The sequence below is a fragment of the Brassica napus genome, chromosome C7, assembly GCF_020379485.1.
Source record: "Brassica napus cultivar Da-Ae chromosome C7, Da-Ae, whole genome shotgun sequence".
In the NCBI taxonomy this organism is placed as follows: domain Eukaryota; kingdom Viridiplantae; phylum Streptophyta; class Magnoliopsida; order Brassicales; family Brassicaceae; genus Brassica; species Brassica napus.
In genome coordinates this window covers 24,485,622-24,513,081 of record NC_063450.1, presented here as the reverse complement: position 1 = coordinate 24,513,081, position 27,460 = coordinate 24,485,622, and the positions used below count along the sequence as shown (strand labels likewise).

Below are 27,460 nucleotides of genomic sequence, written 5' to 3'. Positions count from 1 at the left end.
CAGTAAGGGCATTGAAACCCTAAATCTAAATTATATGATCTGTTTCCTTTATGATGTTTTGAAAATCTGAAATATCAAAACCTAAATTGATCCGACTGTTTTGATTGATTTATTTTGATGTATCTGAGGTTTAGGTTGCTAGATTAAAACCTTGAATTATCTTTGATGATTGTTTGAGTAAATAGAACTGTTTAGAATCGAATTTGATCTTAAAATTGTTAAATTGCTGAAAACCCTAATTTTCTTTTTTGCATAAATCGATTGATAAAGAAGTTTCCATATTGTGATTAATTGTTTGAATATCGAATGAACTGATTAGGAAAATTGCTAGTTTTGATTAAAACCATAATCTGTCCAGAATTGTGAATTTCTTTTTTGCTAAATGTAGAAAAGTTCTTTTTTCCTGAAATTTCTTTTTCTACTTGCTGGAAAATTTCTTTTTACTGTTAGGATTGCTAGAGAATTGCTATGACTGATTGATCTGATTTAATTCTTTTGTAGCTTGATATTGATAAAATCAAACCGAAAAATGGGCCTTGAAACCCTAATATGATCTGATGATACTTGCATTATTATTCTGATTGCTTGATCATACTAAATGTTTTAAGAAAAGTAAAACATAAGAATTATTGACCTGGTCTCACATTGATTAAAAATCGGTCTGAATATGATTGTTGTTATGATTGATGCTTTGATTGCATTCAGAAATAAAATCCGACCTCTAGGGTTGTTGCATCACAATTTTATAAGACAGTGTGGCCTAAAGTATCATATAGACCTCGCATACTTGTTTTCTCGTACCATAGTCGAGTAGTTAATTGTTTGGTCGAGAGACTTGTGAAACCGTATGCATTGATTTTATTGACTCGGTTGCATCTTGAACTGATTAATAATATGTTTCAGATGTCGAAATTTGAGCCTTCAGATTATGCTGCCCTAAATCTCTCTGGAGATAATTATCTAGAATGGGTAATGAACACTTCAGTTGCCCTGAAGTCTAGAGGACTCGGAAAATGTATCATTGATGGCAATAATGCAATTGAAAGTGAAAATCATAGAGCCATAACAATTATGTGCTATCATCTCACTGAGGATCTGAAAGATCAGTACTTAAATATTGAGGATCCTTGTGACCTTTGGACAAAACTAAATTCCAGATACTCAATGGCATTATGGCGAAAAGCCATGAATGAATGGAAGATTCTCAGGTTCCAGGATTTTGAATCCGTGGACGAATATAATTCTGCTCTGATGAAAATCGCCTATAGTCTTGAACTATGTGGTGAAGTGGTAACAAATGAGGATTTACTATATAAAACCTTTTCCACATTTCATCCAAAGGATATGTTGTTATCACATAAGGCTAAGGCCACCTATAATGACCTATTGTCATGCCTATTGGCAACTGAGCAAAGAGAGCAGAAAGTTATAGATATCATTAGCAAATTTGAAAAACTTCATAAAAGATACATTGAGCAACGAAACAGTGAGATGAGACCTCCTGAAGCCAATGAGGCTAAAAATGATAAGGAAGAATCCAAGGAAGCCGTGTGAAAATATATGGATTGTGAGGCCGGCTTATACATTGACTAAAGAAACGAGATTTCGACATTCTGATTTTATGTTTTATGTTTTGCTTTGATTTACTTGTCATTTACAATTTTATAGCAATAATAAGAGTTGTTTTTAGTTATCATGTTTGATTTGCTTGATGATTTCTTGATTGATAAATGACAATGAAAACTTAATAAAAGGATAGTCAGTCTATTATAGACCACGACATTGCCTAAAGGGGCACGGATTTATTCACCCAATAAAAGACCCATTGAGTTATAAAGACTTGAGCATGAATGGTTTCCACATTGAACCAATGGGCAAAGGAAACAAAAGTTCCTTTCAGATTATAAGAAAATCGTCTAAGGCCTTATAAGAAAGTGGTCAAGACTATACCTACATACTCTACTGATCTAGACCATGCCAAGGATCAAAATGATAAAGGCAAAAGCCATGGTAACCTGTATACCCACGAAATTTTATACACTTTATGGCATGACTGGATTAGCCATCCAGGTCTTTAAAAATTGATGCACATATTGCAAAAGGCACAAAGAGTTATCCCATAAAATCTCACATTGTGTAACATGTACACAAGAGAAACTCATTAGGCTCTATTGTCCCAAGTACCATGTGATGATAGTATGTCCATGAGGGAGAGAGAGGACAAACTGTGATCCATGAACATACTACAAATCCGTGTGACATGGTCTATGACCATAGTAAGACTTGGCCGAATTCTTTATACTACAAAGGCCACTACCTAATGCTTGGGGACACAAGGATTTACATGTGTAAGGTTAATATGCATCATGCCATATAAGTGAGCATAGATAATCCCATCTCAAAATGAATACGGGTCATAAACCAGACATATACCATCCTAAGAGATTTTGAATAAACCACCACATACATATGTGCCATCTAGGATGGAACCTCAGAAGAGGATGAGAAAAAGATTGGGAATATATGTTGGATAGGAACATGTCTTTCTCCCACGTTTTTTTAAGAGACCTTGTGCCAAATATGGGTGATCAAATTATGGCCAGGTACACGGATCGCATGACTGATGAATCCGACTATCCAACATCAGGGGGAGAAAGAAATAAGCTGGTAAAAGAAAATAAGAGAAATAGAATGGTATTTACCATCATTGTCTTGGCAAGATCCTCGGACTAGAAAATATGATTTAAGACGTCCAAAGAATGTGATCAAATGATACAAAAGCTAGCAGAACTAGATGCCAGACACATTGACCCGAAAAGAAAAGAATGACTAAGTCATACCAGCTTAGCACCACGAATTTGATGTCCTAAGAGACACAATCAAGTTGCTACAGTGTCTAAACAAGATAGACCAATAAGTTCCAAAAGATAAGAAACCTCGGAAAGAAATGAAAGGTGCATAGAATGATACAAATCCGAGTTCAAAGGAAACCAGTCTAGATAGAGAGATAAGGCTGGCCAGCTAAACATCTAAAGTACCAAACCATGTAGTTTGGGACGCCAAACTGCAAGGTAGTAAAGGTCCTGGATAATAAGATCTCAAATCTATTAGATCATGTCTGGAACACTATGGAACTACATAAGAGTGTTAACACCAATGATGTATTTACATATAAGAGAGCTCATAAAAGAAAGTAGCACTTGAGTTTAAAGATATAAAGCGAGGATCATGAACCCACATAAGAGTACTCATAAAGAATAAAGATCAAATTAAAAGAAAACGTGAGGTTTAAAGAGTTTAAAGAAGAGATTGGCGTATTGGCCAAATATATAGAAACGCCATCTGATGATATAGACCAGTGGATAAATGGGTCTTGTGAGGGAAAGAAAATCGTGAGATGTGGAACGTGACCAAGTAGTCAAGAGGTCGTTCACATTACTACTTATAGCATTCAAAGAATGGCTTGTTACACAAAGATACTCATAGAGACCAAAGGAACATATTATAAGGAAATATGCTCCTATGTGGTGGATGCTACTACACAAACTCGAAATTGATGAAGTCTGGAAACAAAAGAAATAATGATGTAGTAAGCAATATATTGATCACTGGATAAGAAAATAAAGGTACCAGAGAGATGAAAAAAGAATTTCTCAAAGAACAGCATTGTTCCTAAGTTGTTCATGGACTGAAGCAAAAGCAACTGCATTGAATATGATAAGACTAAGTAAAACTTAGTGAAGGAGTTCGATAAAGAAATCCCTAGTGTTTATAATAAATCAGCACTGCAAGTAGGTCATGAGATGCCATCAAAGAAAGTGTGGATTGCGATGTTTTTCAAGTAATAAGATTATAGTATGGGACTGCAGTGTAAGCACAAGCCATTATGTTTATATCAGTGGATAAAAGGAAACCATAATGGTCCAAGGGAGTGACCAGAAGTATGTCTGGTCGAGGTCAAATGGATATGGCATTGCTGAAGGCAAGAAAGATCTATAACCATGTATAAAGGTCCTTGAGTGTATTTGACTGCAGATCCATAGTTTGATGAGATTATAAAAATTATTGCAGAAATGATTATTAATGATATGACCTTAGACACTCATGGGGTATGGACGAGTATAGACAAGGTCTATAACTCAACATGGATCGACCAATGAAGAAAGATCGGCTATAATGGATAAGCCATTAGCACATACGGGTGATGTATGTCCGAATGGATGAAGGCATGTCCGTGAGAAGCCAAGTGATTCGTATGTGTTTGGGTCGATGACTCAATATATATATTAAAGTGTCCACGGTATGGCAAAGCCATGTGACTAGAGGATCCGTGAGACATGAGAGGACTTGCGAGTAAAGTTTGATCGCAGATTAGAGGTCCATCCGAGTACTGGTCGAGTGCCATTCGTCCGACCAGGACATAGAGTGGTCAGCTGCAAAGATGCACGTCTTGACCATGTCTTAATGAAGTTCCAGAAGATATGAGAGTTACAAGATAACTCAAGTTACAATTCAGCAAGAGCTATTCCTACATCAACGTTCAAGAAGCTCAAAGGACTACAAGTTCAGTCATATGATATGTCAGCCGACTTCTTCACCATGTCTACACCAACCACATGTCCATGAAATTTATCTATCAGTTTGGGACGTGCCAATTAAAGGATCAGTTCAAGACTTGGGGCCCATGAAGCTAAACTATCAAATTGTTCATGTGCCAACTTGAAGAACATACACGGGGTTTCAAGTCAGGGGGAGTTCATGTGTTGTACTATTTTTCCTTATCCATGGTTTTGTCCCATTGAGTTTTCCTGGAAATGTTTTAATGAGGCAACATTAAGCATGTTACAAGCCCTGAACCGGATGTGTCGATCAAGGGGGAGTGTTATAAACCAAGTGGTGATCGACCCATATCAGGCCCAAACCGTCCGGCCCATTGGCGAATGAGAGTTTACATTTATCTATACTTGATGTTTATCCTTTTCCATATGTATTTAGGATAAGTAATATTTCATATTCCTATTAGGAATAAGATTTTCTTTTCTCTTATGACGGTCTAAATAAAACGGTCTAATACTTGTATAAATATAGACCTTTGTTCATGAGTAATAATAAGCTTAAACATCTCTTTTATAACATATTGCTGTTTTTTGTTTGTTTTGTAAACGACTCTATAGATTAAAATATCAGTATTATTTATTTTGTAGTTTTTTTTACTATTTCACTATTATTATTGCTGAAAACATGATTTAGGTTATGGGCAGATTGGATCCTCTCATCCACTGGGAGAGTGGGATTGAGTTGGTTCTTAATAATATTAAATCATTCAACAAATCTGACAAGCTTATAAATTCTGTGATGTCCCGTATCCCGTAGTCCTGCCAAATCTACCGACAAAATCTTAATGATTAAAGAAAATGGACAAAATCTACTAGTCTGAAATTCTGGATCATACCACTTGAAAAACTAAGCCAAACGGCATACTACTGGAGCAACTCTAATGAAACGTTAAAATACCAAATCTAATATGATTTTTTTTTCTATTAGAACTGCAAAAATAACACCTCACAAAATTTCGTGCATTGTGAATATTAGTATTACGCTAAATTTAATGTAACACTATTTATCACACCAAACATATAGTAATATATTGAATATTACTAAAGTAACACTATTTATCATAAAGTATATATTGTATTATATTATATTTAGTAATAAAAAAAAATTACAATTGTTAATTTGTTAAATATAAACTAAAATAAATAAATCATATTATTTTATATTTTTCATTTTTATTTTCACAATATAAACAGTGAAATTTTATGTTTTCATTTTTTCAATTAATGATCACTTAGTGAGTATTATCATTCACATCAAATTGTAACTAAATAAAAATTTTAAAATAATTGATTAATTTATTTTGTACTTTTCATATTTAATAGTTTACATTGTTAATTTAAGTGATATTTTATGTTAAATAAATTATAATAAACTAGATAAAACAAAAAAAAGTTTAAATACACTGAGCACATAAACTTACAAAACTATAACAAACAAGCATAACATTTTAATGTGATAATATAGTAATTAGTCAATTACAAATAATTAATATATTTTTTAAAAAAATAATACGTAATATTTGTTTTTGTTTTAGATCTGGTGTTGTAGTTGGAAATGAGAAACACGTTTAACACCAGAACACTAAATTTGGTGTATGTTCAACACCAAATTTGTTGTTATGGTTGGAATTGCTCGAAGTATAAGTATGCCATAATCCTGCCAATAAAAAATCATTTAATTATGGTTATTTCATAATTTAAATTATTATTAAGCATAAGATATATTTCAATAATATAAATTATTATATATTATATTTAGATGGTAAATTAGTCATTTTTAAACATTAGTTACTTGGATAGTAACAATTATATAAGCTTTTATCTTTTTATTTATCTATTAACTATATTGATGCATAATTATAGAAAAATTTCTAACAAGAAAAGGATAAATAAAAAAAATCATTGGAGGAAGATAATACCAAAATAATATGGATTTAGTTTTTAGTTAGAAATATGTGGTTACTTAAAAATCTGGTTATAGTGGGTTTTAGAAAGAAAAAAAAACAAGGAAAATTTGTTTTTTTAGAGCAAAAAAATGGTAGATATGTCTTTTTAGACTAATCTCTATTACTTTATGTACCATTAGACTATTTTTTTTTAAATGGCAGTAATGCCCTTAAAATTGTAATTTTTTAAATAAAATATATAATGAGTTCGATCATGCGGGACCGATCGATCCGAATTTAGAAGGTCCAACAGATCGATCGATCACGATCATTATGCAGAACAAAAAAACGCGGAGTATAAACTGACCGGGTCCATTTCACTCGATCGGCGAAGGTCGATTTATATAGATCGACCGATCTCTCAATACGGATCGATCGATCCCGTGCCCAGGAAAGTATCCCAAATCGATTTTTTGGTTTTCTTCGATTATATCCGGATTGATTCCCACTTGATTTGAACCGACCAAATATGATTTCAACTCTTTAAAATCGATTTCTTTGGGATGAAACCCATAATTTCCCATTCACGAACAAAGGGGGAGAAAATCAAAGTCTCACCCAAGTTCATAAACCCTAACTCACTCAATTTCACTTTGATTTGGACGATTCTTCGGCCTAACCCATACGATTTCGTGAGATTTTTACGAATCTATCACTCTTTAGTTCGTTCTGCAAATGTATGAAACTCTATCTCCACTTCTTTCTAGAGTTTGAAAATAGAAAGGTAAAAGGTAAATTTTTTGAGTTTGTTAGGATGTTTAGGCTTCAATCATGTGTTAAGGTGATGATTAGAGACGATTTTGTACACAACCCATGGCTTAAATCATATTTTTGGATAGATTTAGGAATTTTAGGTTTTGTTCTTAAAAAAAAAATCAAAACACCCGAAAATTGGAATTGATACAGTGAGAATGCTAATTCTTTTAGGTTTTGTTGACATTGGTTATTGATAGAGTATTAAGAGACATTATTTAACTGAGCTGTGATATTTGTTATTAATAACTATTGTGTCGTATTGTATTCAATTTTCAGGTATGGAGTTGGAGTTGCCTAGTCGTTTATACGGTGAGGTTAGAACCTCAGATTAAGAAGATTAATAACAGCTGCCGACTATAACTTCTCGAGTTGCTGAAGGAAAAAATGGAGCCAGAATTCGATGAAGTTATGAAAGATCTCATTTTTCGAATATTATGGTTATCCAGAAGAATGATCTGAAGTTTTCGGCGAGGTTGGTACACTATTTCTTGTGTAAGGAACCCGGTCTTGCGAGTGGTAGCAAAATATCTGGGTCATCTTCTACTAGGAAAGTCAGAAGCATGATCACTTACTGAGGATGAAGCGCAGCTTATTCACTACGGGCTGCCAGTAGCTCTCAGGCCGACGTATGACGTTACAGATGAACCTCCAGCAGAGCTTTCGGTAAACATGGGAGCATTGTTTGCTCAGATGTTGTTTGAGAGGAAGTTTAGGGGTTTTCGTCCTCTTGACAAGAAGCCTTTGGATGAGTCTATTGACAGTCTACTTACTCGGATCTTCAAACACCATGATATAGATCTTTCGGATACTCTTTGTGTGGATACGATTGACAGATTTGATGCCCAGTTCTTCCTTAACACCAAGATCCTCCACTCTGGTAAAATTTACCGTTTTACCATGCCTGATGGGACAATCCTTCATTGCAAGCTTCCACTGCCCGCTATTACATCTTACGTCTATGGAGAACATGGAGTTCATGCCTCCTGCTGAAGTTCTTTACACGCCTCCTCCACCAGCTTCAAAACGTCGTCGTGGTTCCTCTTCTTCGGGTCCTACGCATACACAATGTGAGGATGACACCATTTCAGATATCTCAGTCGATCATACTCCAGACCCTTCCATGGAGTATTTGTTACCACCATATACTGGTCAGTTTGATTCTGGAGCACCACCATTAGATGGTACACAGCAGCAACAGTTCGCCTGGACAGCGGATACACTGGTCAAGCTCTCGACGATGATGCAGACTGTGTGGGGTGCACTTGCAAAGATTAGATGTCCACCTACTCCTTCCTGCTGCTGCGCTCCACAGACTTCAGAGGCTGCTGGTATGACTGGAGACGACGCAGGAGATGAACCATCTGATGAAGCAGCCGATGCAGAGCGAGGTTCACGCCTCCATAGGAGCAGACGAGCACCAGGACAGAGTAGGAGCTGCAGTCCTGACGACCACCAATGATCAGTATCAGTTATATCTTTCCATTGTATTCCACCGTTTTTTTTAATTTTCTGCATTTCGAATTCGGATCTGGGTTGCTTTCATGTTTTATATACCCAATTTGGATTATAACGTTTATTAATTATATAACCTATAGTGAGTTACCATTCTATTAAGTATAGTCATGAAGGAGAAGATAAATACAGGTTTTTATCCTATTCTCTCTATTTTGATGAGTTAAATTCGGTTCAAATCAAGTGGGGAAATCTGTCGTAGAGATTTATCAGAATCTGGGATCGATCGATCCAAATAGTCGATCGATCGATCGGTACGAGATCGAGCTTCGCCGATCGAGAGAACTGTACCAGGTCGATCAAAAGATAGTCCGTATTTTTTGTTTGTTCTCAGGATCGACCGGCTGGATCGACCGGTTAGTCTACAGATCGATCGATCCCGACGGATCGGACATAACAGTTTGTTAAAGGGATCGATTGACTCAGATCTTCTAACCAAGTTAATACATCATGAAAATTAAACAAAGTTCTCCCAAACTGAAACAAAGTTACTAAAATTCAAGCAAATATAGTCTGAAAGACTGAAACAAAGTTGTCACAAACTGAAACAAAGTTACTAGAAATCAAGCAAATGAAGTCTGAAAAACTTTCACTAAATTGTGAAGAACACATCAAACAAATCGACTATATTGGCATCTTGCAAGTTGCTCTACTATGACAACCAAGACCACATCTACTGCACTTGCGAAGCTGACCCCCCTATGATCCTTGTGATGATCGGATTTTGTCTTCAACAGTTTCATATATGTGTTTTCTATTTCTTCCAAGAGATCTTCTTTTCTCAGGCGGTAGCACTTCAGAATTTTCCACAACTTGTGGGACGGACCAACCATCTTCAGGAACTGAAATGGGATTTATGCTTTCTTGATAAGCTTCTCTCCAAGCTCCCGTGGTATACAAAAAATCAGTCAATGTATATGGTTCTCTCCAACAAAGAAACCGGCTTTTATTGCGTGTCTACAAGGGATCTTCAAGAGGTCGTACTTCCCACAAGAACAAGTCCGTTTTTCCAAATCAACAAAGCAGTCAATTGTATCGCCTTTAAAAAGTAGCTGGCTATCGGTTACAGGGTAAACTCCGAAAGTTTTCCCCTTTTCGATTCTCATATCGATCTTTTCCTCCACATCTATGGTCAAACGATGGGTGTGCTTAATCAACTTCTTACGCTTAAAAAACCAGCGTGTCAGCATTTCTCTAATACTGTCCAACAAAGGAATTACGGGAAACTCTCTCGGCAAATGCAACGCAGAATTTATCGACTCTGCAGGATTGTTTGTCCTAATGTCATACCTGTATCCATGAAATTGACATCTAGCCCACTTTTTGACATCCGTTTCCATAAGATAATTTCCAATTGCTGGACTGATATTGCAAACATGAGCAAACGTCTTCTTGAAATCAACCACTCTATAAGCCTTTGAAGCCTTAAAAATCAACTCAGCTAATCCCTTCCCCTTGAAATATGATATCACATTATTCAACAAATGATGAATACAAATATCATGTTGATGTTAAGAGTTTTCAAGGCTCTTGATCAAATGTTGTAGTATAAAAGATTTTCGAACCAATCCTAGGTGATTCTAAAGCAAAGGGAATGCAAGTTCATGATTAAGCTAAGTGCAATCCGGTTTTAAAGATGGTATGAACTAAGAACTAATAAGCTAATGCAATAAAGTAATGATCTTTCTTTCTCAATATGAAGCAAGAGGACTCATGGGGCTAGGCATTTGATCTTGGGTGATGTAGATCCAATCTAAGGGTGGCAAGCTATCAATCAAACACTTTCCTTATGCCTAGACACTAAGCTAAACAAGCTCTATCTCTAGATGAATGTTCTTTTGGTAAAGCAACTCAAGCATCTAATCTCTTAGGTTGAATGTTACTAAACCAAACATGGAGAACAAGTCTAATAGCAATCTTAACTACTGTAGCAACTAATCTCTTAGGTAAAGCAAGCTAAAAGCATTGAAGAGTTGGTTAAGGCATTTCATCATACACCTTGTGGGCAGGAAATGCCTAGAGATCTATTTTAGTATGATCAAGACTAAAATAACATTGAGAACCCTCAACAAGCATGGAAACAAGTAGATCTAACACTAAACACCCTAGATCTTCTCTGATCACCCTTAATCACCCTAGCCCATGAATCCAAGATTAGTCTACTCACTAATAGACATGAATAACCCCAAAACCATGAATGATTCAAGGTTAAACATGATTAGAGAGCAAGATAATCAAGCAAAGATAAGAAATTATGATCAAGATTAGATCTTTTTCCCAAAAGTGGCTTTTGATTAGATAGAAAACAAGATAAGTCCTAATTTTAGGTTTAGAGAGTATTTATAGGACTCCTAAAAACCTAGTGGGCCTAAAAAAAAAGCCTGAGAAGGTCCAGCAAAACATGAAAAATTGACCAAATATAGATCATGCGCGCGGGTTCGTGACCCCGCTCCAGTGGGTCGCTCCAGCTTCACAGCGGGTTCGCCACCTCGCTCCGGGACGTCGCTCTGGCTTCCTTCGTACTTCATGGATTTGGCGCGCTATGTACCCACCTCGCTCTATCTTGGTCGCTCCGGTTCTCGAAAGTTGTCGACGGGATGTTGGGCCCAGAGCGGGTACGCTACGTCGCTCCAGGTCACAGCGGCTACTTGACCCCGCTGCGCTCGCCCGCTCCAGATCATGCTCGTATCGCGACGAAATGTCGAGCGGGTTGATGATGTCGCTGCGAGAGGTCGCTCTAGGTTAGAGCGGGTTGCTCACCTCGCTCCAGTATTTCGCTCCAGCTCCTCTACTCGACCAATGATCATTTTCTACTTCTTTTTGAATCACAATGCTCCCAATCATCTCCAATCACTCCATAGCTCCAACACCTAATAAAGACAATGCATGCAATATGGACTCTAAAGATGCCTAATTCCTAATCTATATGATCAGAATGTACAAGATATGAAGGCTAAAAACATGTAAATATGCAACATATCAACTCCCCCACACTAGTCCTTTACTTGTCCTCAAGTAAACTTTTCAAAACACAAGGAGGAGAGATACAAAGATGGGAGCTTAGCCAAAAGAAACACTCAATGCACTCAACTTGACATCCTAAAGAAACATAGCAAATAGCATGAGCAACTCTCTTATTATACTCTAGCTTCTCTAGACCTATCCATACTCTTATGCCTCTACACAAGTTGCAATACTCATCAACTAACAAGTTCCTTCAACCAGCTCTCACATTGATTCACACACACACAAGGTGAATTCTCACAAATGGGCACATGATCTCAATCATTTGGCTAGGTAAGCAATGGTCTAATGTGAATGAGGATAAGGGTTCAAATATTGTCAATTCAAGGTGGTTATCACTCAAAAACAAGGAGCTTGATCATTATGCAAAATTTATCTAAGACTAGAAGCAACTCATGCATACATAGATTCATTCTCATCATTCTACCCCTTTTTATAAGTGATTACAAGTTCTACCCTTTTTATCATCATCTCAAAACTAAAATAACACCCACTCACATCACTCACCAAATGAACAACTCTCCTTTTCTTTTGACTCAACAACCTAGAGATTTTAATTCACTTTTTACAACACTTAGCTCTAACTCTTTCTCATTTCCCTCCCCACCTTCTCTTTGATTCTTCTCTTTTTTTTTCAAGGGGGAAGGTTCTTTTGTACATAATCTAGAGCTTCATACTTTCCTTTTGTCCCTAGAGTTTTCTTTTCTATTGACACTCTTTTATTCATCTTTCTCATCTTTCTCACTCCCCAAACCCAAGATATTAACATTTAGAACACACAAACCCCTCTCACCATCCCCAAATGCTAGCTCATTTTGCTGGCAAGAGATGAGAACAAATCTATGTCGCCTCCAATACTCTCAAGGTTTTGCACATGACAAGCTATCAAAAGAGGCATCACTCATGCAATTCAATGTTTGGTCTCAAAGAATGGCTAGGGTTGTAGGGTATGGAGTGCCATTTGGGTTAACAAAGATTGGTATAATGGTATAAGATAACCCAAGTGTGTATGAGATCCATGATCAAGTATGCAAATGCCCATATGCAAGAGAGATTAAGTTCATTCAAGCCAAGTTCAGATTGGAGCTGATCTTAAGAACAATGCCAATATCAAGCAAGCAAACAAGTTTCAAGAAGAGTTTTCAAGGCTCGAAGCATGCAAGCCTTTCAAAAGATGCTTAAGCTACTTGATATGTTTAACTAGGATGTCAAATTCAGTGCAAACCAGTGTTCTATACAAGGCAATATCAATCAGCTGCTCCATATGCAAGTGAATGCATCATATATGCTCTAGACTCAATCTTAAGAATGCAAGTGATGCAACTACATGATTCAAAAATTTGATTTTTTTTTGTTTTTCTATGCATATATGTATGTACAATGCAATGCATGAGACTCAAAATCATCAAAGCAAACATGATCAAATACTTGGTACCTTCCCCACACTTAAATCACACAGTCTCTGTGTGAGTAAGGAAGAGATACCCAAAGGAAAGCAATATGCAAAGATAAACTGGTATGTACAAGATTAAGGTGAAGGAGTACCTCTGATGGAGTGTTGGAAAAGGCAGTGGTGTCTAGGGAGCAATGTCTGGCCGCTTTCCTCCTCAGCCCAAGGGTCTTAAAAACGAAGATCCTACTGATATGTATAGGGATAGTCATGGGACTTCCTCCCAAGTGAGCTTGTTTTAAGTCTCTAGTTTGACTTTCTTTCCTTTGGCTAGTGAGAAGGAGGGTCCTTCCCACCTTCAAGAGTGATGGTGAGGACGTGGGAGAGAAGCTCTTGAGACTTGATTGGATCATTCTGGAGCTGAGGAGTGATGATGGCCCTTGCACTTGAGAATGGCTTAGACCTTCCCTTGCACTTGATTTTGTACTCAATGGCCCCATCCTTAAGCTTCATTGGATGGAGAGTGAGAGTGTGAGGAGTCTTATCAAGAGGTGGAGGATGAGGTTCTTTCACAATCTTTTTCTTATCATGAGCAGCCTTTGTGGCTCTACTCACGTCCTTCTTTTTAGCACTTTCCAAGTGCTCATCACACAGCTCTTTAGAGGATTCTCCAGCAAGACCTTCTTTCTCAATACCAACCCCTTCAGCCTTGGTCTTCTCAATGGAGGATGCTCAACAAGTGATTGTTCCACAATACTCAGCATTCATCTTTGGGGATTGTAGTGGATAGGAGACAGCTTTGTTCACATTTAGGAGTGTGACCTTCTTGTTGGCAAAGTCTATGCAAGCTCCCACTGTTGTGAGGAATGGAGTGCCAAGGATCAATGAGACTCTCTTCTCAGTTGCCATCTTCAGAACAATGAGGTCTATAGGAATGGTGCATGCTCCAATCTTTAAAGGAAAGTCCTTGATGAGACCAATAGGGGTTGTAGAAAGAGGAATCTCCAAACTGTAGGGAAGATGTGTTTGGCTCCATGCTCTCAATCCCTAGATTCTGCATCATCTCCATTGATATCACATTCACACTTTCACCAGAATCAACAAGAGCATCATCAAAAGTGAGCTTACTAAGGTAGCAAGGCAAGGTGAACATCCCTTGAGACTCAAGCTTAGGGAGGGACTTTGGAGGGATTGGTCGATCAATCTTCAGAATAGAGATGTCCAAAGTCTCGGCCACTTCAGCTTGGTGGTCTAGAATGTCGTTGATGAGCATCATCTGGACATGAGCTTCACGCATACTCGAGATTTCTGGAAGCCTGACCCCAACATCACTAAGATCTTTCCTGAACTTGGAGAGCACCTTCGTCTGAGCTTTGGTGAGAACTCTTTGGGGGAAAAGGAGCTTATCATAGGGTGATAGCTCAACCTCAGTGGCTTCCTTTAGCTTATCTTTTTTCAGCTTGTTGTCAGCTCTCTTCTCAACTTGTTTCTCAGCTTTGTGCTCAGCTCTTTGCAGATTTGTTGCTTCAACCTTCCTTGCAGCGTCCATCACAATCTGTGCTTCAGCTGTGGCCACAACAAATCTCTCAACTTCCCCAAACTCAGTTCCAAATACCAGTCTTTCAATCTCATCCTCCTCTTTGTCATGATCACTCAACTCAATCTCTGGAGAAGTTGTGGAGAAGACAACATTGCAAGACTCCTTGGGGTTCTTTTCTGATTTCCCTGGTAGAGACCCCATTGGCTGCTTGGAGGATGAAGGCATAGAAGCAAATTGACTCTCCAAAGCCTTGAGATGAGAGGCAAGTTGCATGTACTTGTTGTTGAGGTCAGAATAGTTCACATCAATCTTTGCATGGATGTTCTTGAACTCATAAATCATGGTCTTCTCATTTCTGGCCTGAAATTCCAAGAGTTGCTTGAACATAGAATCCACACTTGAATCTGGAGCTTGAGCTTTAGAAGAGCTTCCTTGAGTCTGAGGAGACTGGTTGGCTTGAGGATAGTTCTGCTTGGCTTGGTAACCTCCTTGCTGATTGTTATAGTGAGGCCTTTGCTGATAGTTGTTTTGGTACTGAAAATTGGGCTCTTTCCTGTACCATGTGCCATTAGCATTGATGAAGCACAACTCCTCTTGGCCTTCTAAACCATCAACCTCATTGACCTTAGGAGGAACCTCTTGACTAGGACCACCCACAAAGTTCATATGCTCCTGTTTAGCTTGGTTGGAAAGAAGCAAATCCATCTTGTCTTGTAAGGACTTGATCTCTTTCTTTGTCTGCTGATCATCACCTCTGTTGACCCTATCATGCTCCTCACTGTAGACTGAGTCACTCTTGGCCATGTTCTCTACTAGTTCCTCTGCCTCTTCCGTAGTTCTTCCCAAAAAAAAATCATTGCTGGCAGTATCAAGCATGTTTTTGCACTGTGGTAGAGCTCCTCTATAGAAGGTGCTAAGCAAACTCTCCTTGGTGAAGCCATGATGTGGGCATTGAGACCAATAGCCCTTGAACCTCTCCCATGCTTCACTGAATCCCTCTAGGTTCTTCTGCTGAAAGCTAGAGATCTCATTCCTGATTTTGACTGTCCTTGAGGTAGAGAAGAACTTCTCTAGGAATGCCCTCTTGCACTCATTCCAAGTTGTGATAGAGTCACTTGGAAGAGCCTTCTCCCATTGATGTGCTTTGTCTCCCAAAGAAAAAGGGAACAACTTCAACTTGAATGCATCTTCAGAAACACCATTGGTCTTGGACAAGCCACAATATTTATCAAACTTGTACAAGTGATCAAAAGGGTCTTCTGCAGCAAGTCCATGATACTTTTTGTTCTCTATGGTGTTAAGCAGCCCTGACTTGATCTCAAAGTTGTTGTTCTCCACAGTTGGTGCTCTGATTCCCAACCTATGACCATGAATGTGAGGTTGATCATAGGCTCCAATGGCTCTAGCTTGGCGTTGTGGATGTTGTGGCCTAAGGTTTGCAGCTCCTTGGACCACTCCATCATGAGGCTGATTCTGATTGTGCTCCATTTCAAACCCAATCTCTGAAAGTGAGCTTGTTTCTCTTCTTCTCTTCTCTTTCTTGCTACCTCCCTCTCAAGTGCAACTATGTCTTCAACTCTTGGAACTAGGCTTGATGAACCTCTGCTCCTCAAGTTCATACACCTGAAATGCAAAGGGAGAGGAAGAAGGAGAAGCAGTAACAAAATAAAAGAAAAATGATTTAGTCTCAAGCAAGTGACTAAACCCCAATGTCACAATCAACTTAGAACTTGGCAACGGCGCCAATTTGATGTTAAGAGTTTTCAAGGCTCCTGATCAAATGTTGTAGTATAAAATATTGTTGAACCAATCCTAGGTGATTCTAAAGCAAAGGGAATGCAAGTTCATGCTTAAGCTAAATGCAATCCGGTTTTAAAGATGGTATGAACTAAGAACTAATAAGCTAATGTAATAAAGTAATGATATTTCTTTCTCAATATGAAGCAAGAGGACTCATGGGGCTAGGCATTTGATCTTGGGTGGTGTAGATCCAATCTAAGGGTGGCAAGCTATCAATAAAACACTTTCCTTATGCCTAGACACTAAGCTAAACAAGCTCTATCTCTAGATGGATGTTCTTTTGGTAAAGCAACTCAAGCATCTAATCTCTTAGGTTGAATGTTACTAAACCAAACATGGAGAACAAGTCTAATAGCAATCTTAACTCCTTTAGTAACTAATCTCTTAGGTAAAGCAAGCTAAAAGCATTGAAGAGTTGGTTAAGGCATTTCATCATACACCTTGTGGGCAGGAAATGCCCAGAGATCTATTTTAGTATGATCAAGACTAAAATAGCATTGAGAACCCTCAACAAGCATGGAAACAAGTAGATCTAACACTAAACACCCTAGATCTTCTCTGATCACCCTTAATCACCCTAGCCCATGAATCCAAGATTAGTCTACTCACTAATAGACATGAATAACCCCAAAACCATGAATGATTCAAGGTTAAACATGATTAGAGAGCAAGATAATCAAGCAAAGATAAGAAATTATGATCAAGATTAGATCTTTTTCCCAAAAGTGGCTTTTGATTAGATAGAAAACAAGATAAGTCCTAATTTTAGGTTTAGAGAGTATTTATAGGACTCCTAAAAACCTAGTGGGCCTAAAAAAAAAGCCTGAGAAGGTCCAGCAAAACATGAAAAATTGACCAAATATAGATCATGCGCGCGGGTTCGTGACCCCGCTCCAGTGGGTCGCTCCAGCTTCACAGCGGGTTCGCCACCTCGCTCCGGCTTCCTTCGTACTTCATGGATTTGGCGCGCTATGTACCCACCTCGCTCTATCTTGGTCGCTCCGGTTCTCGAAAGTTGTCGACGGGATGTTGGGCCCAGAGCGGGTACGCTACGTCGCTCCAGGTCACAGCGGCTACTTGACCCCGCTGCGCTCGCCCGCTCCAGATCATGCTCGTATCGCGACGAAATGTCGAGCGGGTTGATGATGTCGCTACTCAATGGCCCCATCCTTAAGCTTCATTGGATGGAGAGTGAGAGTGTGAGGAGTCTTATCAAGAGGTGGAGGATGAGGTTCTTTCACAATCTTTTTCTTATCATGAGCAGCCTTTGTGGCTCTACTCACGTCCTTCTTTTTAGCACTTTCCAAGTGCTCATCACACAGCTCTTTAGAGGATTCTCCAGCAAGACCTTCTTTCTCAATACCAACCCCTTCAGCCTTGGTCTTCTCAATGGAGGATGCTCAACAAGTGATTGTTCCACAATACTCAGCATTCATCTTTGGGGATTGTAGTGGATAGGAGACAGCTTTGTTCACATTTAGGAGTGTGACCTTCTTGTTGGCAAAGTCTATGCAAGCTCCCACTGTTGTGAGGAATGGAGTGCCAAGGATCAATGAGACTCTCTTCTCAGTTGCCATCTTCAGAACAATGAGGTCTATAGGAATGGTGCATGCTCCAATCTTTAAAGGAAAGTCCTTGATGAGACCAATAGGGGTTGTAGAAAGAGGAATCTCCAAACTGTAGGGAAGATGTGTTTGGCTCCATGCTCTCAATCCCTAGATTCTGCATCATCTCCATTGATATCACATTCACACTTTCACCAGAATCAACAAGAGCATCATCAAAAGTGAGCTTACTAAGGTAGCAAGGCAAGGTGAACATCCCTTGAGACTCAAGCTTAGGGAGGGACTTTGGAGGGATTGGTCGATCAATCTTCAGAATAGAGATGTCCAAAGTCTCGGCCACTTCAGCTTGGTGGTCTAGAATGTCGTTGATGAGCATCATCTGGACATGAGCTTCACGCATACTCGAGATTTCTGGAAGCCTGACCCCAACATCACTAAGATCTTTCCTGAACTTGGAGAGCACCTTCGTCTGAGCTTTGGTGAGAACTCTTTGGGGGAAAAGGAGCTTATCATAGGGTGATAGCTCAACCTCAGTGGCTTCCTTTAGCTTATCTTTTTTCAGCTTGTTGTCAGCTCTCTTCTCAACTTGTTTCTCAGCTTTGTGCTCAGCTCTTTGCAGATTTGTTGCTTCAACCTTCCTTGCAGCGTCCATCACAATCTGTGCTTCAGCTGTGGCCACAACAAATCTCTCAACTTCCCCAAACTCAGTTCCAAATACCAGTCTTTCAATCTCATCCTCCTCTTTGTCATGATCACTCAACTCAATCTCTGGAGAAGTTGTGGAGAAGACAACATTGCAAGACTCCTTGGGGTTCTTTTCTGATTTCCCTGGTAGAGACCCCATTGGCTGCTTGGAGGATGAAGGCATAGAAGCAAATTGACTCTCCAAAGCCTTGAGATGAGAGGCAAGTTGCATGTACTTGTTGTTGAGGTCAGAATAGTTCACATCAATCTTTGCATGGATGTTCTTGAACTCATAAATCATGGTCTTCTCATTTCTGGCCTGAAATTCCAAGAGTTGCTTGAACATAGAATCCACACTTGAATCTGGAGCTTGAGCTTTAGAAGAGCTTCCTTGAGTCTGAGGAGACTGGTTGGCTTGAGGATAGTTCTGCTTGGCTTGGTAACCTCCTTGCTGATTGTTATAGTGAGGCCTTTGCTGATAGTTGTTTTGGTACTGAAAATTGGGCTCTTTCCTGTACCATGTGCCATTAGCATTGATGAAGCACAACTCCTCTTGGCCTTCTAAACCATCAACCTCATTGACCTTAGGAGGAACCTCTTGACTAGGACCACCCACAAAGTTCATATGCTCCTGTTTAGCTTGGTTGGAAAGAAGCAAATCCATCTTGTCTTGTAAGGACTTGATCTCTTTCTTTGTCTGCTGATCATCACCTCTGTTGACCCTATCATGCTCCTCACTGTAGACTGAGTCACTCTTGGCCATGTTCTCTACTAGTTCCTCTGCCTCTTCCGTAGTTCTTCCCAAAAAAAAATCATTGCTGGCAGTATCAAGCATGTTTTTGCACTGTGGTAGAGCTCCTCTATAGAAGGTGCTAAGCAAACTCTCCTTGGTGAAGCCATGATGTGGGCATTGAGACCAATAGCCCTTGAACCTCTCCCATGCTTCACTGAATCCCTCTAGGTTCTTCTGCTGAAAGCTAGAGATCTCATTCCTGATTTTGACTGTCCTTGAGGTAGAGAAGAACTTCTCTAGGAATGCCCTCTTGCACTCATTCCAAGTTGTGATAGAGTCACTTGGAAGAGCCTTCTCCCATTGATGTGCTTTGTCTCCCAAAGAAAAAGGGAACAACTTCAACTTGAATGCATCTTCAGAAACACCATTGGTCTTGGACAAGCCACAATATTTATCAAACTTGTACAAGTGATCAAAAGGGTCTTCTGCAGCAAGTCCATGATACTTTTTGTTCTCTATGGTGTTAAGCAGCCCTGACTTGATCTCAAAGTTGTTGTTCTCCACAGTTGGTGCTCTGATTCCCAACCTATGACCATGAATGTGAGGTTGATCATAGGCTCCAATGGCTCTAGCTTGGCGTTGTGGATGTTGTGGCCTAAGGTTTGCAGCTCCTTGGACCACTCCATCATGAGGCTGATTCTGATTGTGCTCCATTTCAAACCCAATCTCTGAAAGTGAGCTTGTTTCTCTTCTTCTCTTCTCTTTCTTGCTACCTCCCTCTCAAGTGCAACTATGTCTTCAACTCTTGGAACTAGGCTTGATGAACCTCTGCTCCTCAAGTTCATACACCTGAAATGCAAAGGGAGAGGAAGAAGGAGAAGCAGTAACAAAATAAAAGAAAAATGATTTAGTCTCAAGCAAGTGACTAAACCCCAATGTCACAATCAACTTAGAACTTGGCAACGGCGCCAATTTGATGTTAAGAGTTTTCAAGGCTCCTGATCAAATGTTGTAGTATAAAATATTGTTGAACCAATCCTAGGTGATTCTAAAGCAAAGGGAATGCAAGTTCATGCTTAAGCTAAATGCAATCCGGTTTTAAAGATGGTATGAACTAAGAACTAATAAGCTAATGTAATAAAGTAATGATATTTCTTTCTCAATATGAAGCAAGAGGACTCATGGGGCTAGGCATTTGATCTTGGGTGGTGTAGATCCAATCTAAGGGTGGCAAGCTATCAATAAAACACTTTCCTTATGCCTAGACACTAAGCTAAACAAGCTCTATCTCTAGATGGATGTTCTTTTGGTAAAGCAACTCAAGCATCTAATCTCTTAGGTTGAATGTTACTAAACCAAACATGGAGAACAAGTCTAATAGCAATCTTAACTCCTTTAGTAACTAATCTCTTAGGTAAAGCAAGCTAAAAGCATTGAAGAGTTGGTTAAGGCATTTCATCATACACCTTGTGGGCAGGAAATGCCCAGAGATCTATTTTAGTATGATCAAGACTAAAATAGCATTGAGAACCCTCAACAAGCATGGAAACAAGTAGATCTAACACTAAACACCCTAGATCTTCTCTGATCACCCTTAATCACCCTAGCCCATGAATCCAAGATTAGTCTACTCACTAATAGACATGAATAACCCCAAAACCATGAATGATTCAAGGTTAAACATGATTAGAGAGCAAGATAATCAAGCAAAGATAAGAAATTATGATCAAGATTAGATCTTTTTCCCAAAAGTGGCTTTTGATTAGATAGAAAACAAGATAAGTCCTAATTTTAGGTTTAGAGAGTATTTATAGGACTCCTAAAAACCTAGTGGGCCTAAAAAAAAAGCCTGAGAAGGTCCAGCAAAACATGAAAAATTGACCAAATATAGATCATGCGCGCGGGTTCGTGACCCCGCTCCAGTGGGTCGCTCCAGCTTCACAGCGGGTTCGCCACCTCGCTCCGGGACGTCGCTCTGGCTTCCTTCGTACTTCATGGATTTGGCGCGCTATGTACCCACCTCGCTCTATCTTGGTCGCTCCGGTTCTCGAAAGTTGTCGACGGGATGTTGGGCCCAGAGCGGGTACGCTACGTCGCTCCAGGTCACAGCGGCTACTTGACCCCGCTGCGCTCGCCCGCTCCAGATCATGCTCGTATCGCGACGAAATGTCGAGCGGGTTGATGATGTCGCTGCGAGAGGTCGCTCTAGGTTAGAGCGGGTTGCTCACCTCGCTCCAGTATTTCGCTCCAGCTCCTCTACTCGACCAATGATCATTTTCTACTTCTTTTTGAATCACAATGCTCCCAATCATCTCCAATCACTCCATAGCTCCAACACCTAATAAAGACAATGCATGCAATATGGACTCTAAAGATGCCTAATTCCTAATCTATATGATCAGAATGTACAAGATATGAAGGCTAAAAACATGTAAATATGCAACATATCAACTCCCCCACACTAGTCCTTTACTTGTCCTCAAGTAAACTTTTCAAAACACAAGGAGGAGAGATACAAAGATGGGAGCTTAGCCAAAAGAAACACTCAATGCACTCAACTTGACATCCTAAAGAAACATAGCAAATAGCATGAGCAACTCTCTTATTATACTCTAGCTTCTCTAGACCTATCCATACTCTTATGCCTCTACACAAGTTGCAATACTCATCAACTAACAAGTTCCTTCAACCAGCTCTCACATTGATTCACACACACACAAGGTGAATTCTCACAAATGGGCACATGATCTCAATCATTTGGCTAGGTAAGCAATGGTCTAATGTGAATGAGGATAAGGGTTCAAATATTGTCAATTCAAGGTGGTTATCACTCAAAAACAAGGAGCTTGATCATTATGCAAAATTTATCTAAGACTAGAAGCAACTCATGCATACATAGATTCATTCTCATCATTCTACCCCTTTTTATAAGTGATTACAAGTTCTACCCTTTTTATCATCATCTCAAAACTAAAATAACACCCACTCACATCACTCACCAAATGAACAACTCTCCTTTTCTTTTGACTCAACAACCTAGAGATTTTAATTCACTTTTTACAACACTTAGCTCTAACTCTTTCTCATTTCCCTCCCCACCTTCTCTTTGATTCTTTCTTTTTTTTTCAAGGGGGAAGGTTCTTTTGTACATAATCTAGAGCTTCATACTTTCCTTTTGTCCCTAGAGTTTTCTTTTCTATTGACACTCTTTTATTCATCTTTCTCATCTTTCTCACTCCCCAAACCCAAGATATTAACATTTAGAACACACAAACCCCTCTCACCATCCCCAAATGCTAGCTCATTTTGCTGGCAAGAGATGAGAACAAATCTATGTCGCCTCCAATACTCTCAAGGTTTTGCACATGACAAGCTATCAAAAGAGGCATCACTCATGCAATTCAATGTTTGGTCTCAAAGAATGGCTAGGGTTGTAGGGTATGGAGTGCCATTTGGGTTAACAAAGATTGGTATAATGGTATAAGATAACCCAAGTGTGTATGAGATCCATGATCAAGTATGCAAATGCCCATATGCAAGAGAGATTAAGTTCATTCAAGCCAAGTTCAGATTGGAGCTGATCTTAAGAACAATGCCAATATCAAGCAAGCAAACAAGTTTCAAGAATAGTTTTCAAGGCTCGAAGCATGCAAGCCTTTCAAAAGATGCTTAAGCTACTTGATATGTTTAACTAGGATGTCAAATTCAGTGCAAACCAGTGTTCTATACAAGGCAATATCAATCAGCTGCTCCATATGCAAGTGAATGCATCATATATGCTCTAGACTCAATCTTAAGAATGCAAGTGATGCAACTACATGATTCAAAAATTTGATTTTTTTTTGTTTTTCTATGCATATATGTATGTACAATGCAATGCATGAGACTCAAAATCATCAAAGCAAACATGATCAAATACTTGGTACCTTCCCCACACTTAAATCACACAGTCTCTGTGTGAGTAAGGAAGAGATACCCAAAGGAAAGCAATATGCAAAGATAAACTGGTATGTACAAGATTAAGGTGAAGGAGTACCTCTGATGGAGTGTTGGAAAAGGCAGTGGTGTCTAGGGAGCAATGTCTGGCCGCTTTCCTCCTCAGCCCAAGGGTCTTAAAAACGAAGATCCTACTGATATGTATAGGGATAGTCATGGGACTTCCTCCCAAGTGAGCTTGTTTTAAGTCTCTAGTTTGACTTTCTTTCCTTTGGCTAGTGAGAAGGAGGGTCCTTCCCACCTTCAAGAGTGATGGTGAGGACGTGGGAGAGAAGCTCTTGAGACTTGATTGGATCATTCTGGAGCTGAGGAGTGATGATGGCCCTTGCACTTGAGAATGGCTTAGACCTTCCCTTGCACTTGATTTTGTACTCAATGGCCCCATCCTTAAGCTTCATTGGATGGAGAGTGAGAGTGTGAGGAGTCTTATCAAGAGGTGGAGGATGAGGTTCTTTCACAATCTTTTTCTTATCATGAGCAGCCTTTGTGGCTCTACTCACGTCCTTCTTTTTAGCACTTTCCAAGTGCTCATCACACAGCTCTTTAGAGGATTCTCCAGCAAGACCTTCTTTCTCAATACCAACCCCTTCAGCCTTGGTCTTCTCAATGGAGGATGCTCAACAAGTGATTGTTCCACAATACTCAGCATTCATCTTTGGGGATTGTAGTGGATAGGAGACAGCTTTGTTCACATTTAGGAGTGTGACCTTCTTGTTGGCAAAGTCTATGCAAGCTCCCACTGTTGTGAGGAATGGAGTGCCAAGGATCAATGAGACTCTCTTCTCAGTTGCCATCTTCAGAACAATGAGGTCTATAGGAATGGTGCATGCTCCAATCTTTAAAGGAAAGTCCTTGATGAGACCAATAGGGGTTGTAGAAAGAGGAATCTCCAAACTGTAGGGAAGATGTGTTTGGCTCCATGCTCTCAATCCCTAGATTCTGCATCATCTCCATTGATATCACATTCACACTTTCACCAGAATCAACAAGAGCATCATCAAAAGTGAGCTTACTAAGGTAGCAAGGCAAGGTGAACATCCCTTGAGACTCAAGCTTAGGGAGGGACTTTGGAGGGATTGGTCGATCAATCTTCAGAATAGAGATGTCCAAAGTCTCGGCCACTTCAGCTTGGTGGTCTAGAATTTCGTTGATGAGCATCATCTGGACATGAGCTTCACGCATACTCGAGATTTCTGGAAGCCTGACCCCAACATCACTAAGATCTTTCCTGAACTTGGAGAGCACCTTCGTCTGAGCTTTGGTGAGAACTCTTTGGGGGAAAAGGAGCTTATCATAGGGTGATAGCTCAACCTCAGTGGCTTCCTTTAGCTTATCTTTTTTCAGCTTGTTGTCAGCTCTCTTCTCAACTTGTTTCTCAGCTTTGTGCTCAGCTCTTTGCAGATTTGTTGCTTCAACCTTCCTTGCAGCGTCCATCACAATCTGTGCTTCAGCTGTGGCCACAACAAATCTCTCAACTTCCCCAAACTCAGTTCCAAATACCAGTCTTTCAATCTCATCCTCCTCTTTGTCATGATCACTCAACTCAATCTCTGGAGAAGTTGTGGAGAAGACAACATTGCAAGACTCCTTGGGGTTCTTTTCTGATTTCCCTGGTAGAGACCCCATTGGCTGCTTGGAGGATGAAGGCATAGAAGCAAATTGACTCTCCAAAGCCTTGAGATGAGAGGCAAGTTGCATGTACTTGTTGTTGAGGTCAGAATAGTTCACATCAATCTTTGCATGGATGTTCTTGAACTCATAAATCATGGTCTTCTCATTTCTGGCCTGAAATTCCAAGAGTTGCTTGAACATAGAATCCACACTTGAATCTGGAGCTTGAGCTTTAGAAGAGCTTCCTTGAGTCTGAGGAGACTGGTTGGCTTGAGGATAGTTCTGCTTGGCTTGGTAACCTCCTTGCTGATTGTTATAGTGAGGCCTTTGCTGATAGTTGTTTTGGTACTGAAAATTGGGCTCTTTCCTGTACCATGTGCCATTAGCATTGATGAAGCACAACTCCTCTTGGCCTTCTAAACCATCAACCTCATTGACCTTAGGAGGAACCTCTTGACTAGGACCACCCACAAAGTTCATATGCTCCTGTTTAGCTTGGTTGGAAAGAAGCAAATCCATCTTGTCTTGTAAGGACTTGATCTCTTTCTTTGTCTGCTGATCATCACCTCTGTTGACCCTATCATGCTCCTCACTGTAGACTGAGTCACTCTTGGCCATGTTCTCTACTAGTTCCTCTGCCTCTTCCGTAGTTCTTCCCAAAAAAAAATCATTGCTGGCAGTATCAAGCATGTTTTTGCACTGTGGTAGAGCTCCTCTATAGAAGGTGCTAAGCAAACTCTCCTTGGTGAAGCCATGATGTGGGCATTGAGACCAATAGCCCTTGAACCTCTCCCATGCTTCACTGAATCCCTCTAGGTTCTTCTGCTGAAAGCTAGAGATCTCATTCCTGATTTTGACTGTCCTTGAGGTAGAGAAGAACTTCTCTAGGAATGCCCTCTTGCACTCATTCCAAGTTGTGATAGAGTCACTTGGAAGAGCCTTCTCCCATTGATGTGCTTTGTCTCCCAAAGAAAAAGGGAACAACTTCAACTTGAATGCATCTTCAGAAACACCATTGGTCTTGGACAAGCCACAATATTTATCAAACTTGTACAAGTGATCAAAAGGGTCTTCTGCAGCAAGTCCATGATACTTTTTGTTCTCTATGGTGTTAAGCAGCCCTGACTTGATCTCAAAGTTGTTGTTCTCCACAGTTGGTGCTCTGATTCCCAACCTATGACCATGAATGTGAGGTTGATCATAGGCTCCAATGGCTCTAGCTTGGCGTTGTGGATGTTGTGGCCTAAGGTTTGCAGCTCCTTGGACCACTCCATCATGAGGCTGATTCTGATTGTGCTCCATTTCAAACCCAATCTCTGAAAGTGAGCTTGTTTCTCTTCTTCTCTTCTCTTTCTTGCTACCTCCCTCTCAAGTGCAACTATGTCTTCAACTCTTGGAACTAGGCTTGATGAACCTCTGCTCCTCAAGTTCATACACCTGAAATGCAAAGGGAGAGGAAGAAGGAGAAGCAGTAACAAAATAAAAGAAAAATGATTTAGTCTCAAGCAAGTGACTAAACCCCAATGTCACAATCAACTTAGAACTTGGCAACGGCGCCAATTTGATGTTAAGAGTTTTCAAGGCTCCTGATCAAATGTTGTAGTATAAAATATTGTTGAACCAATCCTAGGTGATTCTAAAGCAAAGGGAATGCAAGTTCATGCTTAAGCTAAATGCAATCCGGTTTTAAAGATGGTATGAACTAAGAACTAATAAGCTAATGTAATAAAGTAATGATATTTCTTTCTCAATATGAAGCAAGAGGACTCATGGGGCTAGGCATTTGATCTTGGGTGGTGTAGATCCAATCTAAGGGTGGCAAGCTATCAATAAAACACTTTCCTTATGCCTAGACACTAAGCTAAACAAGCTCTATCTCTAGATGGATGTTCTTTTGGTAAAGCAACTCAAGCATCTAATCTCTTAGGTTGAATGTTACTAAACCAAACATGGAGAACAAGTCTAATAGCAATCTTAACTCCTTTAGTAACTAATCTCTTAGGTAAAGCAAGCTAAAAGCATTGAAGAGTTGGTTAAGGCATTTCATCATACACCTTGTGGGCAGGAAATGCCCAGAGATCTATTTTAGTATGATCAAGACTAAAATAGCATTGAGAACCCTCAACAAGCATGGAAACAAGTAGATCTAACACTAAACACCCTAGATCTTCTCTAATCACCCTAGCCCATGAATCCAAGATTAGTCTACTCACTAATACACATGAATAACCCCAAAACCATGGATGATTCAAGGTTAAATATGATTAGAGAGCAAGATAATCAAGCA

The 27,460-nt window shown here is 39.6% G+C and overlaps 2 protein-coding genes and 3 non-coding genes across 5 annotated transcripts; 3 read left to right on the top strand and 2 right to left on the bottom strand.

Moving 5' to 3' along the window:
• Positions 1 to 9,738: 9,738 nt before the first annotated feature.
• On the bottom strand, positions 9,739 to 11,674 carry LOC125590508. The gene is made up of 2 exons (XM_048764094.1): positions 11,591 to 11,674; positions 9,739 to 10,284 (listed from the first exon to the last, which is right to left on the bottom strand). The coding sequence occupies exons 1-2, from the start codon at positions 11,672 to 11,674 to the stop codon at positions 9,739 to 9,741; spliced, it is 630 nt and encodes a 209-aa protein (XP_048620051.1).
• Positions 11,675 to 15,718: 4,044 nt separating this feature from the next.
• On the top strand, positions 15,719 to 15,825 carry LOC125590739. The gene has a single exon (XR_007326743.1). It is a non-coding gene; the product is annotated as a small nucleolar RNA R71 (small nucleolar RNA).
• Positions 15,826 to 17,735: 1,910 nt separating this feature from the next.
• Positions 17,736 to 21,878, bottom strand: LOC125590507. The gene is made up of 4 exons (XM_048764093.1): positions 21,795 to 21,878; positions 18,355 to 19,998; positions 18,075 to 18,299; positions 17,736 to 17,966 (listed from the first exon to the last, which is right to left on the bottom strand). Exons 1-4 carry the CDS (start codon positions 21,876 to 21,878, stop codon positions 17,736 to 17,738), a joined length of 2,184 nt encoding a protein of 727 aa, XP_048620050.1.
• Positions 19,727 to 19,833, top strand: LOC125590738. Its single transcript, XR_007326742.1, has one exon. It is a non-coding gene; the product is annotated as a small nucleolar RNA R71 (small nucleolar RNA).
• Positions 21,879 to 25,921: 4,043 nt separating the features above from the next.
• LOC125590737 lies at positions 25,922 to 26,028 on the top strand. The gene has a single exon (XR_007326741.1). It is a non-coding gene; the product is annotated as a small nucleolar RNA R71 (small nucleolar RNA).
• The last annotated feature ends 1,432 nt before the right edge of the window (positions 26,029 to 27,460 follow it).

Coding starts and splice junctions, on each gene's coding strand:
- LOC125590508 (XM_048764094.1), bottom strand. CDS start 11,674: ATGATTGGGAGCATTGTGATTCAAAAAGAAGTAGAAAATGATCATTGG. Junction 10,285..11,590: donor GAGCGAAATACTGGAGCGAG/GTGAGCAACCCG, acceptor TCATATTTCAAG/GGGAAGGGATTAGCTGAGTT.
- LOC125590507 (XM_048764093.1), bottom strand. CDS start 21,878: ATGATTGGGAGCATTGTGATTCAAAAAGAAGTAGAAAATGATCATTGG. Junction 19,999..21,794: donor GAGCGAAATACTGGAGCGAG/GTGAGCAACCCG, acceptor GGCTTGTCCAAG/ACCAATGGTGTTTCTGAAGA. Junction 18,300..18,354: donor TCACTTTTGATGATGCTCTT/GTTGATTCTGGT, acceptor TGCAGAATCTAG/GGATTGAGAGCATGGAGCCA.